At 38.3% G+C, this 12,027-nt stretch overlaps 1 protein-coding gene across 1 annotated transcript in view; it reads right to left on the reverse strand.

Annotated features, from left to right (window-relative positions):
• The window catches only part of LOC146312310 (ankyrin-3-like), a 150,170-nt gene that overhangs the window by 12,575 nt on the left and 125,568 nt on the right, over positions 1-12,027 (reverse strand). The window contains exons 42-44 of the mRNA XM_084740369.1: positions 7,194-7,268; positions 4,030-4,161; positions 2,619-2,762 (exon numbers count right to left, since the gene is read on the reverse strand). Of these exons, the coding sequence (XP_084596495.1) occupies positions 2,619-2,762; positions 4,030-4,161; positions 7,194-7,268 (351 nt within the window). The remainder of the gene's footprint in view (positions 1-2,618; positions 2,763-4,029; positions 4,162-7,193; positions 7,269-12,027) is intronic.

Here is a 12,027-nt window from a genome sequence, read left to right on the forward strand (position 1 = left end):
ATGAAACAGTCCCGTTACAGTCCTGATGAAAGGGCCATATGGTTGAGGATGTGCTAATGCTAAAGCTGGTTAGCTGAAGTCATCCGGTTAGTGAAGGGGTCAAGGTTTCTACCTCCCTACACGACTTGTGGAGAGTTGTTAGTGCCAGCAGGGGGCACTGCTTGAGCTCAGCAGCGAGGGGTAGAGCAGAAGCTGGGATCGGATCCAGAAGCTGCCGAAGTTAGCAAAAGGTAGCCACTGGTGGAAATTAGCTGGTTAGGGGGAGGGATTTGCTGTAGGAGTTAGTCACTCAGAAGCAAGAAGAGGAAGAGGAGGAGGAGGAGGAGGAGCAGTCTGCTGGTCTCAAAAGCAGGAGAAGCTACAGAAGCTGGGAGGCTCGGAGGAACCCGGGAGATGACAGGTACAGTACAGCTAACAGCAGTGACACAGAAGCATCATTATACACTGCACACTTTGAAAAGAGGCGTTTCATTTTCAGCCCGTCTGGAGAGCGCCGCCCGGGACAGAGCACGTCCTGATCGCTGACATGCGCCGCGCGGAGGGCGCTCGTGGACGTGTTGAAAAGGCTACACCCATTTGAAGAGTGTTAAAAGTGTATTGTTAGAGCAGGCAGCCTCTCACACAAAGCCATAGCCATGCATTTTGTTGATTTATTATTATTATTATTTTTAAATCTGTTAAATGGTTTCAGCTTAAATCATCTTTGGAAAAAGATAATCTGTCATTCAAAGCATCAATAACACTGATCCTTGTGTTAAGATGACTTTCAGAAACCTCACAGGAAAGACCAGCGATGAGGCTCATTTCATAAGTTTGTCTCAGAGTGTGTCTGACTAGTACTCTGATTACTGCAGAGAGCTAATATGACCTTTATTTCCTTGTTTCATTGACAAACAAAGGAACAAGAAGCTAAATGGTGAATATCCAATAGGCTTGGGGAGTAATGGATTACATGTAACGGGATAACGCAATCTTGATACAAAAAATAAGTAAATGTATTCCATTACAGTTACAGATAAAAAAGATATAATCAGATTACAGATACATTTTGTAAAAATGGGGATTATTAGTAGGATTACAATCTTAAAAAATACTTCACTGGGTGGAAATGTCACATTTTTTTGTCTTTGAATCAATCAATAAATAAATAAATAAACTGCAACAAAGGAAGAAACAGCTGCACAAACAAATAAACATAAAACACTTGAAACAGAGCTGCAATGATTAATCTATTATTAATCAACTATCAAATTAATCTGCATCTATTCTGATAATTGATTTATCTTTTGGGGTATTTTTTTTAAATTAAAACAAGTGAAACTTCTCTGATTTCAGCTTCTTAAATGTGATTATTTTCTGTTTTCTTTACTCCTTCCTGAGAGAAAACTAAAATATGTGTGAGTTGTGGACACAACAAAACATTTGAGGACGTCATCTTGGACTTTTTTCACCATTTTCTGACATTTCATGGACCAAACAACTAATCAATTAATTTAGAAAACAATCAACCAATCAGTAGTGAAAATAGTTATTAATTGCAGCCCTAAAAACACAATATTAGGCTAAACAATTTCACCACATTTTATACTGTGGCAATTACGCTACTTTAATACTATGATACCTGGATTACATTACCGACTACATTTTTTAATAGGTAATTAGTAACTGTATCAGAATACATTTTAAAGTAACCCAATCAACTCTGATCAACTTGTATATTTTATAATCAACTGTCTGTAACAAAAAAAAACACACTTTGTCATCAGATTTCTGAAATGTGCCTCATCGTTTCTGTCAGAATCAGAGAAATCCGGCTGCTGCCACATTTCATTTTCATTTAAGAGAAGAGAGAGAAAGTTAGAAAGAAAGAAAGACTTGCCAAACCGCTTTAAAGCAAGCATGCCATTAATCAATAAATTGGTTGTTATAATTATGTTTTTATGTATTTTTCTAACAGCATTTGACACATGTCGACAAAAGGAGATGTGCTTGGGTTATCGGTTAACATTTAAAACTTACATACACATAAACATAACTATTGTTGAACCAAACCATGAAGCAGCGCCCTGACACCCATCTGAAAATGACCTCATCAATAAGATCATCGGTACATTTATCAGACGAGGACAGAGACGCCAGTTCATTAGCGGCTTACGTTTGCTTCAGGATCATGCTTATAAAACAGTCACACACACTAAAAAAGTGTCATGCACCCAAAATGGTACAGATTTTATAGAAGTTTATATTAATAATAATAATAATCACCCAATAATCTATCAGTTGCCATTAAGGTTCCAATGACTGAGTGCTTCAAATGAGTTGCACTGCCCAGTGTTGGAAAACTAACAAGCTGACTGGGGTGACTGCTTGATAAAGACGACTCTAATACTACGACTGCCTGATGGTCCATTAACTGTCATGAGCTCAATGAGGCATGAAGCCATTTTGGTTCAAGTCTAATTCGATCGTTTGTTGTTTTTTTCTTTTTTGGTCATGCCTGATTGGTTCTGTGTTTGTTGACACAGTCTGACTATCTGTCTGAGAGAGGAGGTGAAGAAGGGTGAAGGGATAGACTGAGAGACAGACTGAGAGTTCAGCTAGGGTGGGCTACACTTTACCATCGGACTGATCCGGGAATACTGCGTTATCATCGGCAAAGCAGCGTGTGCCTGAAATGTTACCGTAGTCAAATATGGGCCCTTCCAGCAAAGTCACAATATCCAACCGATTGATCTTAGTCAGCACCGCGGTTAAAGCGTCCGCTGCAGAGGAGAGAGACAAGACGCATTTAATTTAAGAGGTCATCTTATAATATCACAAAACATCCATACTGTCAGTTACATTTAATCATTTTTTTCCATAAATTAGCAATACAACCCTGATTCCAGAAAAGGTTGGGAGGAGCATAAAATGTAAATAAAAACTATAAAAACACTCATTCTCAATTTGATGGCTGCAACATGCTCTAAAAAAGTTGGGACAGGAGCAACACAAGTCTAGGGAAAGTTGTGGAAGCTCCAAAAAAAAAAAGAAACGCTTGTCTGGATCATTCGACAGGTGAACTGGTAACAGGTGACGGCGTCATGATCGGGTGTTAAAGGTTCAGTCGGTCACAAGCATGAATGACATGAGGTCCACCGCTATGTGAAAAACAGAAAACAGTTTAAGAACAATGTTTCTCAACACAAAACTGCAGGAATTTATTGATTTCACCATCTACAATCCATAGTATCATTAAAAGATTAGAGAATTCACAGACCTTTGACCCCTCAGGCAGCGCTGCATTAAAAACTGCATTAAAAACCCTCATCATTGTATAAAGGATACTACATGGGCTCAGGAACACTTTGGAAAACTGTTGTCAGTAAACACAGTTCGTCTATGCATCTACAAATACAAGTTAAGACTCTACCATGCAAAGAGAAAGACGTATATCAACAACATCCAGAAACACTGCAGACTTCTCTGAGGCCTTTAAAAGACAGCAGCTGTGATGGTATGGGAATGTGTTAGTGCCCATGGCATCATGGGTAACTGTAACATTGGCGAAGGCCCGTTCTGGAGCAACATATGTTGCCATCCAGACAACGTCCCTGCTTATTTCAGCAAGACAACGCCAGGACACATTCTGCTCGTGTTCCAACAGCGTGGCTTTGTAGTTAAAGAGTTCAGGTACCAGACTGACCTGCCTGATGAGGTCCTGAAGTCGTATATCAAGGAAGAATGGGAAAAAAATTCACTTTAAAACAATTACTGTCCTCAGTTCCCAAACACTGCCTGAGTGTTGTTAAAAGAAAAGGTCATGTGTCACAGAGGTAAACCTGCTCCTGTTACAAAGTCGCAGGCATCAAATTCAGAATGAGTGTATATTTACAAAAAACAAAGTTTTTACCAGTTTGAACATTAAATATCTTGTCTTTGTGCTGTATGAAGTCGAATACAGGTTGAAAAGTTTTTGCACTTTTTTTTTTTAAACATTTTTTTTCTCTATCTTTTTTCTGAATACACACACAAACACACACTGCTTACTTGTGGCATTTTTACCGTCCCTGTGCACCCATTTCTTTAGGAGCATGAAGCTCTGTGCTGTCAGGGAATTGGGGTTCTCCACTCTGATGAAGTTGATCTCGTCCACAGAGAAATCCAGCTCCCTGGCCAGCTCTGTAACAGCAACAGACAACACACAAAAAAATACTGTTTTTGAGACAGTAAAAACACGAAGATGCAGTCTTTTGCTGCTCAGCCTGTTGGCCTTGGTATTAACATTGCAAGGCACAAAGGTAGAAGAAGTATTCAGGTCCTTTACTTGTGTAAAAGCACCAATTCAACAGTGTAAAAGTACTCCTTTGAAAGTAAAGGTCCTGCGTTCAAAATCCTACTTAAGTAAAAGTACAAAAGTATCGAAAACACTTACTTATAAAATACTTATTGTGATTGATTTTGATGCCTGGTTTTTGCCACATTACATTAGTTATTGTTTCCACAAAAGCAAAATAAACAAACAAACAAGACTTTCACTAGACATTAGGAAAAAGAAAATGAAGAAATGAAATTATAGCAGGAGTCAGATTTCTGGAGTCACTCCTACAAAGCCTGGTTTAAAATAAGCAATAACCACAAAAACATGATAAAAACAATGATAAAACAAACCATTATTATTATTATTTAAACTGTACATCATTTAATTATTTTACAATGATCGTATTGTATTTTTTGTGTGTAAAATCTTACTTTGTAAAGTAACAAAAGCTGTCAGATTATTGTAGTGAAGTAAAAGTACAATATTTCCAACTAAAATGTAGTGGAGTAAACATATAAAGTAGCTTTAAAGGGAAATACTCGAGTAAAGCACAAGTTTCTCAAAGGTTTACGTAAGTAAAATATTGGAGTAAATTTAGTTAGTTACCTTACATCTGTTTTGTTTTGTTACATATTTTAGACTGTTTTTCATCTTGTTATGTGTCTTTTTTTGTGTGTATTTGCGTCTTTTACTTTGTCTTTCATCTTGTTACGTCTGTCTAATTGAAATGGTGTGCACTGAAATCATCTTTCTGTGTGTTCTGTCCCATCCACAGGTTTAAATCGCTCTCGATGTCAATAACTGCACTCAAATACATGCAAATTAAAGCAACACGCCTCCTTCGAAAAGTATTTGTACTTAGTTACTTCCTAAATCTGCTCATAATCTGTATAGGATTGTCAGCATTTGGGAGAAAGAGTGAAACCACAACAAACGTAAGTCTGAAGTTTCACTGTTCTAAAATTGTAGTATAATTATTGTTTGACTTGAGATGTACTGTATGCATTACACTTTAACCAAACCTGTTATATTTCAGTTGACTGCATTACGAGATTTTGTTAACTAAAAGTAAAAATAAAACAATTCAGATGACTAACATATGACTAAAACTAAACAGCATCTTAATTAAAAGACTAAACCTAAATAAAAACTGACAGTGCATTTGTTAAATGACTGTAATAACAAAACAGCCGAGCTCAGACTGAAGCTAATGAAGCAGTGAAACGCTGCTTGTACCACAACACACGTGGCGGCTGTAAATTTAAAAACGATGAGAACATAATGTTCAGACGGTCTGCTGCTTCACTGCAGCTCTGCAACAGGAACACACATTAAATATGGATTAGACGCCTTTTCTCCACTGAGCACTCGCTCACAGTCGCTGCACCGGACAGACGGACACACAAGTGTTCACACTGATGCACGCTTCAGATGGACGCCTGGGTGTGCACACAATGACTGCGCACTCACTCAGACACACACACACACACCGGGTGACGCCCACTCGCTCACACACATGCAGGCAGGCAGGCGGGCGGACAGGAAGGCGTGGGGCAGTGCTGCAGTGCAGGTGGTCAGGATGGACCAAACTGCAGAGACCACACCCTGATCGCTGCTCAAGTACAATATAAACAAAAAAACATCTTACACACACTCAAACACAAACATGCATCACATGAATACAATGCTATACATTATGCTATACATGCTATGCTACACATTTATGCTAATACAATTAATAATACAGTTATTAAAGTATATATTTTCTGCTGATCTGTCTCATCATATGTTTAAATTTATTCATTCAAATGAAAAAGTGGAATCCAAGTTTCAAGTTTTGAGACTCGTCCTACGTTGATGTTTTATCATATGCGTAGTGATGAGATTTATGTGACTGTAAATGCCACTGCAGTGCTGCTCAGCTGAGAGATGTTTACACTACTAACACTCTCCACCAGATGGCAACAAATACTGTAGAAGCCACAGGTTAGAGAGCTGGGCTCAGTCCAGCTCAGTCACCCACATGTGGGTGGTCTTTAAAATTCACAGACTGAATCCTCATTGCTGCTAGAGGGGATTCACATCTAATATATCAGTGAATATAGTGAATATTAACATAAGTGCATGAGTTATAGTTCTTGTTTGGATGCTGGACTCCAACATTTCAATCAATTATCATAATAAAAACAGTATTCTTGTACAATAAGTCAATAACCTATTAATTGCAGGGTTCTTACAGGTGCTGGAAATCCTTGAAAACACTTGAGTTTTAATGTAGTGTTCTCAAGGTTTGAAAAGTGCTTGGATTTTGGATAAAAAACTAATTTTATTACTTTCATTATGAATCTCACTCTGACTGAATAGTGCACAAAACGAAGGCAACACATTCAGAAGCATGAAACTCTGTTTTGTCACCTTTCTGCAGAATTCTACCTACAGCACAATAATATCTAATTTAGACCTGCAAAGAACTATTACTTTCATTGTCGATTCATCAGTCGATTATTTTCTCGATCAATTGATTAGTTGTTTGGTTCGTAAAATGCCAGAAAATATTGAAAAATGAACCCAAAGATATTCAGTTTACACATTTTAAGAAAAAAGCTTGTTAAGTGAATATTTTCTGGTTTTCTTTTTGAAAGTGAGCTGAATATTTTTGTGCTGTGAACAAAACGCGATATTTCAGGACGTCGTGGGGCTTTGGGAAACATGGATTGACATAATTCATCATTTTCTAACATTTTATGGACCAAACTAATTGATTAAATGAGAAAAAAATCAACAGATTAATCGACAATGAAAATAATAATTTGTTGTTGCAACTCTAAAAAAACAAGTGGCACAACCGTGATGTTTTCTTTAGTGTGAAAAAGTGAGATGTGTGTGGACTCACCAGTCCAGCTGAGTCCGAGGTGGTCGGCTACTATCGCCATGCGGAGGTCCGTTCTCTCACAGGGACTCTGAGGGCCTGTGCGAGGAAGCGGGGCGGGGCAGGACACCAACAATTAGTCTGTGACATTACGACAACAATCCCCAAATTAACTGAAAGTGGTTCTTAGTAAGAGTACACGAGATGGCTCCTAAAAAATGGCCGCAGAGGGGCTCAATGACACTTAATGAAAGAAACAGATTGGGATTGTGAACTGAAAGTTTGTCTGTTTCAGACTGTTGACATAAATGTGGTTTAATCATAAGACCTAGTTAATTAATAACCACTAAACTGAGCTTTTCTGTTTGTTTTTTTTTTTAAACATTTTCTGATAAATATTCACAATAAACCTGTAGTGTTGGCGACTGAACAAACATAAAGACTAACTTTAGCTCACTGTCCCAGGTCTCACATCAGAGAGAGAGAGAGAGAGAAAAAAAAGTTTTTCTGGCCAGACTCTCCTCAACGATTCAGTTTGGAGAACGACGCTCGCTCAAAGAAATGGTTCAACATTTTGGGAAATAAGCTTCACTTCCTTCCTGAAAATACAAAAAGATTACAAAAATTCTTGCAAAATATGCTTCATCTGTAAACGAATTAGTGCATATGGAGTCAGATCAGTGTCAGTATTAATGAATGGCCAAAGAGGGATTCACAAATGTACCTCAGGATTTATTCATATTTAAATGACTTTTTCCACATATTTTTCAGTGCACACAAAAGTATTTATCATGCTATAAATCCACATTTAAAAACAAGGTTCACAAATGTATTTCTCATACACTTGAATATTTCTTGTTTTAAATAAACAGTAAAATTCCACGAATAGATGATTTAAAAGCATTATGTATTATGTGATCACATTTAATCATACCTTCAAATCTATGCTTACATGATTGGCTGAAGCAGAAGAAGCCATCTGATTGGCTAATGATAACTTCTGTTTCCAGTTCGTATATAAATAATAAACATCCAAATATGTTTTTGATGAACGCTGCAAATACTATTTCTACTAAATTATTTAAAACTAGAGATATTTGTGCATCAAATATGTTTGTAAACCATGTATTTTTCATATGTGGATTTGTTTAATGTTTATGTGCAAGAATAATTATTTTTGTTTGTGTGAAGAGAGTAATTTATATGTAAATCTTGAAATACATTTTGTTCTTCTGTGCATATTCATTAATATTGAGAAAGACAAAACGAAACAAATAAAATTCTAAAATATAAAAGTGCACAGAGCTTTGATAAATGTCACCTTGTGTTCTTGTCAGTACCTGTGATAAATTAAAATAATAAAAAGACAAAAATTGCAAGGTTGTGCAGAATTCACCTGGATATGGATTGTTTAATCCAATTTATAAAAAACTAAATGTAACAACAAAAAGTTGTGGTTTTACATAGGATTATTTCTTGGGCAAATATGCATATTTCCCAAAATGTCGAACTATTACTTTAACTTCTACAAAGGAGTGTGTTTTGGGGTGCATTCTATTTCTTTTCTCTTAATTATTAAACCCTATGAAATGCAGATGTGCAACAGTGAAAATGTTGGTACCATCGTTGCTTGACTAGCTTTCATACCCTGGCTAATTAGGAAGTAAATATAGAAGTAAATAAGAAATACAAATCTAATTAGACAGCTGTAATAACTACTTTTTGACTGTCATGATTAAAGAACATTAGAAACACGGTACGGAATAAAATCAAAGGCGTGAGGATCTGTGAGGCCAGAAAAGGAAAGACAAAAATCACACTAAAACGTTTGATGTTCAGTAGAATTAGTAGTAGTAGTAAGAGTTCAAAGTTTCGTACCACATCACTAACAACAAACAGTCTACCGTCAGGCAACATTCCCTCCCACTGATAAAAGCAATTCATGGCTTCAACTTGAAATCGAAAGTCCTCCAGCTGCACTCATGACCAAGTACACTGACACTCTCTCTCTCTCTCGTGCAGCTGAAATACCATCAGGTGATTGCCAAGTTCAGCCGATGAATTGTTTTCGCAGTGTTTTTAGAGAGCAAAAGGACCACCAAATGATATCTACAAACCAGGCAAGCAGACCAAAACAAACACAAGGTCATATCTCCCCAAATAACCTCTGACATCTAAGTCTTGGCCATGTTGAGTGGAAGTGAGTGGCATGGTGTCATGTGGCAGTGAAGTGCAAGGCTAACTTAACCTGTAGTGTGAAATGAGAGTGGTAGATTGTGTGTGGCAGCCTGTAGGACCGTACGGTAATAAAAAAGGAATGCATACTCACTCTTAACTTAGCCCCTCAAGTGTGTTTACTTGCAAACTGATACTGACAACTAACAAAACTAGCTTGAAACCTTGAAAATGGCTGGACCGTGCAATGTGCTAAATTGTGGCCAAATTGTTACAGCAGTCAGTGGTAGTGTCTATAATGTGAATTATTGTTACCATGTCACAATTATGAGTTATGACAAACCAAATTTCTTTGGTTTGGTCTACTGATTTTCTAGTCATACACATTGCATTTGTTTCTTAGTGGATCTTGACCTCATAGAAGATGCATAGGAAGCAACATGCACACCAGTTGCTTGGTCTCTTTTGTGTTGCGGGGAATCGAAACCCCCAAAAATTCACTTTGAAGAAAAAAAAAGTCAATTTCCACACACGCATCACTGCAATGATTTATTAAAAAAGACATAATGTCTTGCGGAAGGTCCGTATGACTGAAACCCTGGTACTTTTTTAATAACTCGATGCAGAGGTGATGCATGTGTGCAGGAACTGACTTTTTTTTTCTTTTAAGGGGATCTTGACTAACCTGACACGTTAGATGGTTTGTTACACAGAAGTCGTCCTTAGAAGCTGTTTGGAAAAGGGTGAGCACTTTCAAAAAACACTTGGCATCTCTTGGCACCTCTAACACAGGCTCACCAATCAGATCAGATTCTTGCCGAAGATGGTCGAGAGAAAAATGAAAACATCTTTTCCATTGAATAAAGCCCTCAGTGTCGTTCTTTGCTCTTCTTTCAGTGAAGAAATACTTTGATGCTATCCCAGTATATACGCTGATATCTTAAAGAGCCGTCATTGTTTGTTTGAGACGAGTTGCTTTTATCGACGCTACTCGCTGTTGTCACACCTAAAACCACACCCATAGCTGCTAGTAGTCCCTCTAAGGATGCTGATTGGCTCCCTTTACATTTGGAGCAGACACAGATGGATATTTTGAAGCCCGGCGAGATGGATTCTTGTGTGATCTTGTCTCACAAGGTAAGATCTTGACCTCATCAATATCGCAACTGTGCAGCGGTATTGCGGTGACATACGGCAGCAGCTAAAGATGTGCCTTTTGGTCAAGCTGTAAGTATACAGCCATGATGATGATGATTAATCTCGTATAGTACGAGTAAATCGTCTGTAATACATGTACTTGTAAAATATAAAATAAAACAGCTGGTCGGCCCCTGTGGACCATTCTTGCTATTGACAATTGTCAATAAGGATTGGTTTGAAAGCTCTGAGGCAAGTTTGTTCGCTAAAAATAATGCTAAAAAGGCAGAAACGTGCTGCCTTGATCATCTCGTATGCCAAAACTTCTTAAAAATAACGAGGTGACAGCGTATTTTAACTCTCAGATAGTGAGGATGAACAGTATTGCTTGTCCATTTTACAGAGAGAACTGGAGGTAAGCTAGCAACATTGTAGTGTCCATATTTTCCATCCACGACGTATTATGTGGCCATGGCAATTTCAGATGCTCTGTTTGCCACTTCGTGCAGGCACAGTGAGAAAAAAGGCACTAATTTCACTGGTGGCTCTGCTTTGACTTTGCAAGACCCTGACAATAGTCGACCGAAATGTTTGACTTGTCCGAAATTCATCCCGACGTCCGCCAGCTATTAGGGAGCGGTCCACGCTCCTCATGCACACTGTATTGCAAATGACGCCCCAACAAAGCTGAAATTCTGTCCAACTCTAGAATGAGTCAAGTGGCTGTCTATGGCCAGCTTAAATTTGTAAATCAGTTACGAAATACTCAGGAATATCAAGCTATTAAATGATAGCCTAGAAGACAATTTACACTTTGTCCTCATAATGTTGCTCTACTGTGGTCCAGCCAAAATGTGTTTGCTGATATTCTGTGCACCAAAAACCTTACCATAGTCTAAAGCTCTCACTAATGATGAGATAATAAATCCACAGTCATAGCACATTTACAGACACCCCTTTCCCTAACAGATTTTAACAGCAAACAGCTTGGCATTAGGCTAGCTTGGTCCAGGGACAAATTTTGAGTATTGTGAGTCTGCCATCAACTCTCTACATCTTAGCCTTTACCTCTTTGTCTAAATCAGACAGCACAGGACACAGATAACAAGAATGACAGGAAGAAGAAGAGTAAGAAGTGACAGCTACACTTACAACGTCACATCACAAAAGGCACCCACAACAGCTACATGCATCTCATAAAGAAAGATAAAGTATAACAAGTGTTTAGAAAGAGTTTACAAACTAGTCTCGTTCTCTGTGACAGGAGCCGCGATTGGTTGATCAACCTGACTCCCTTCCTCCTTCTCCTTCCCTCCATGTGTCCGCCTACTCTTCCTCCTGCTCCTCCTCATCCTCTCACTGCTGGCCTGCTCAACCTCAGCTCTCACATCTCTAGCAGATGGTGTTGATGTGGTGGTGCTGGTGGAGGTGGAGGTAGAGGTGCGTGAAGGGCAGGAACTTCTAGATGCTCTAGATGGTTCTGACAGGGAAGTGTTCCTGGCAGTGCTGTGGCTGCAGCTCTCTTCGTCCTCAGTGGGCAATGTTT

The sequence above is a fragment of the Lutjanus erythropterus genome, chromosome 17 (genome assembly GCF_056507025.1).
Source record: "Lutjanus erythropterus isolate fLutEry1 chromosome 17, fLutEry1.hap2, whole genome shotgun sequence".
Classification (NCBI taxonomy): domain Eukaryota; kingdom Metazoa; phylum Chordata; class Actinopteri; order Lutjaniformes; family Lutjanidae; genus Lutjanus; species Lutjanus erythropterus.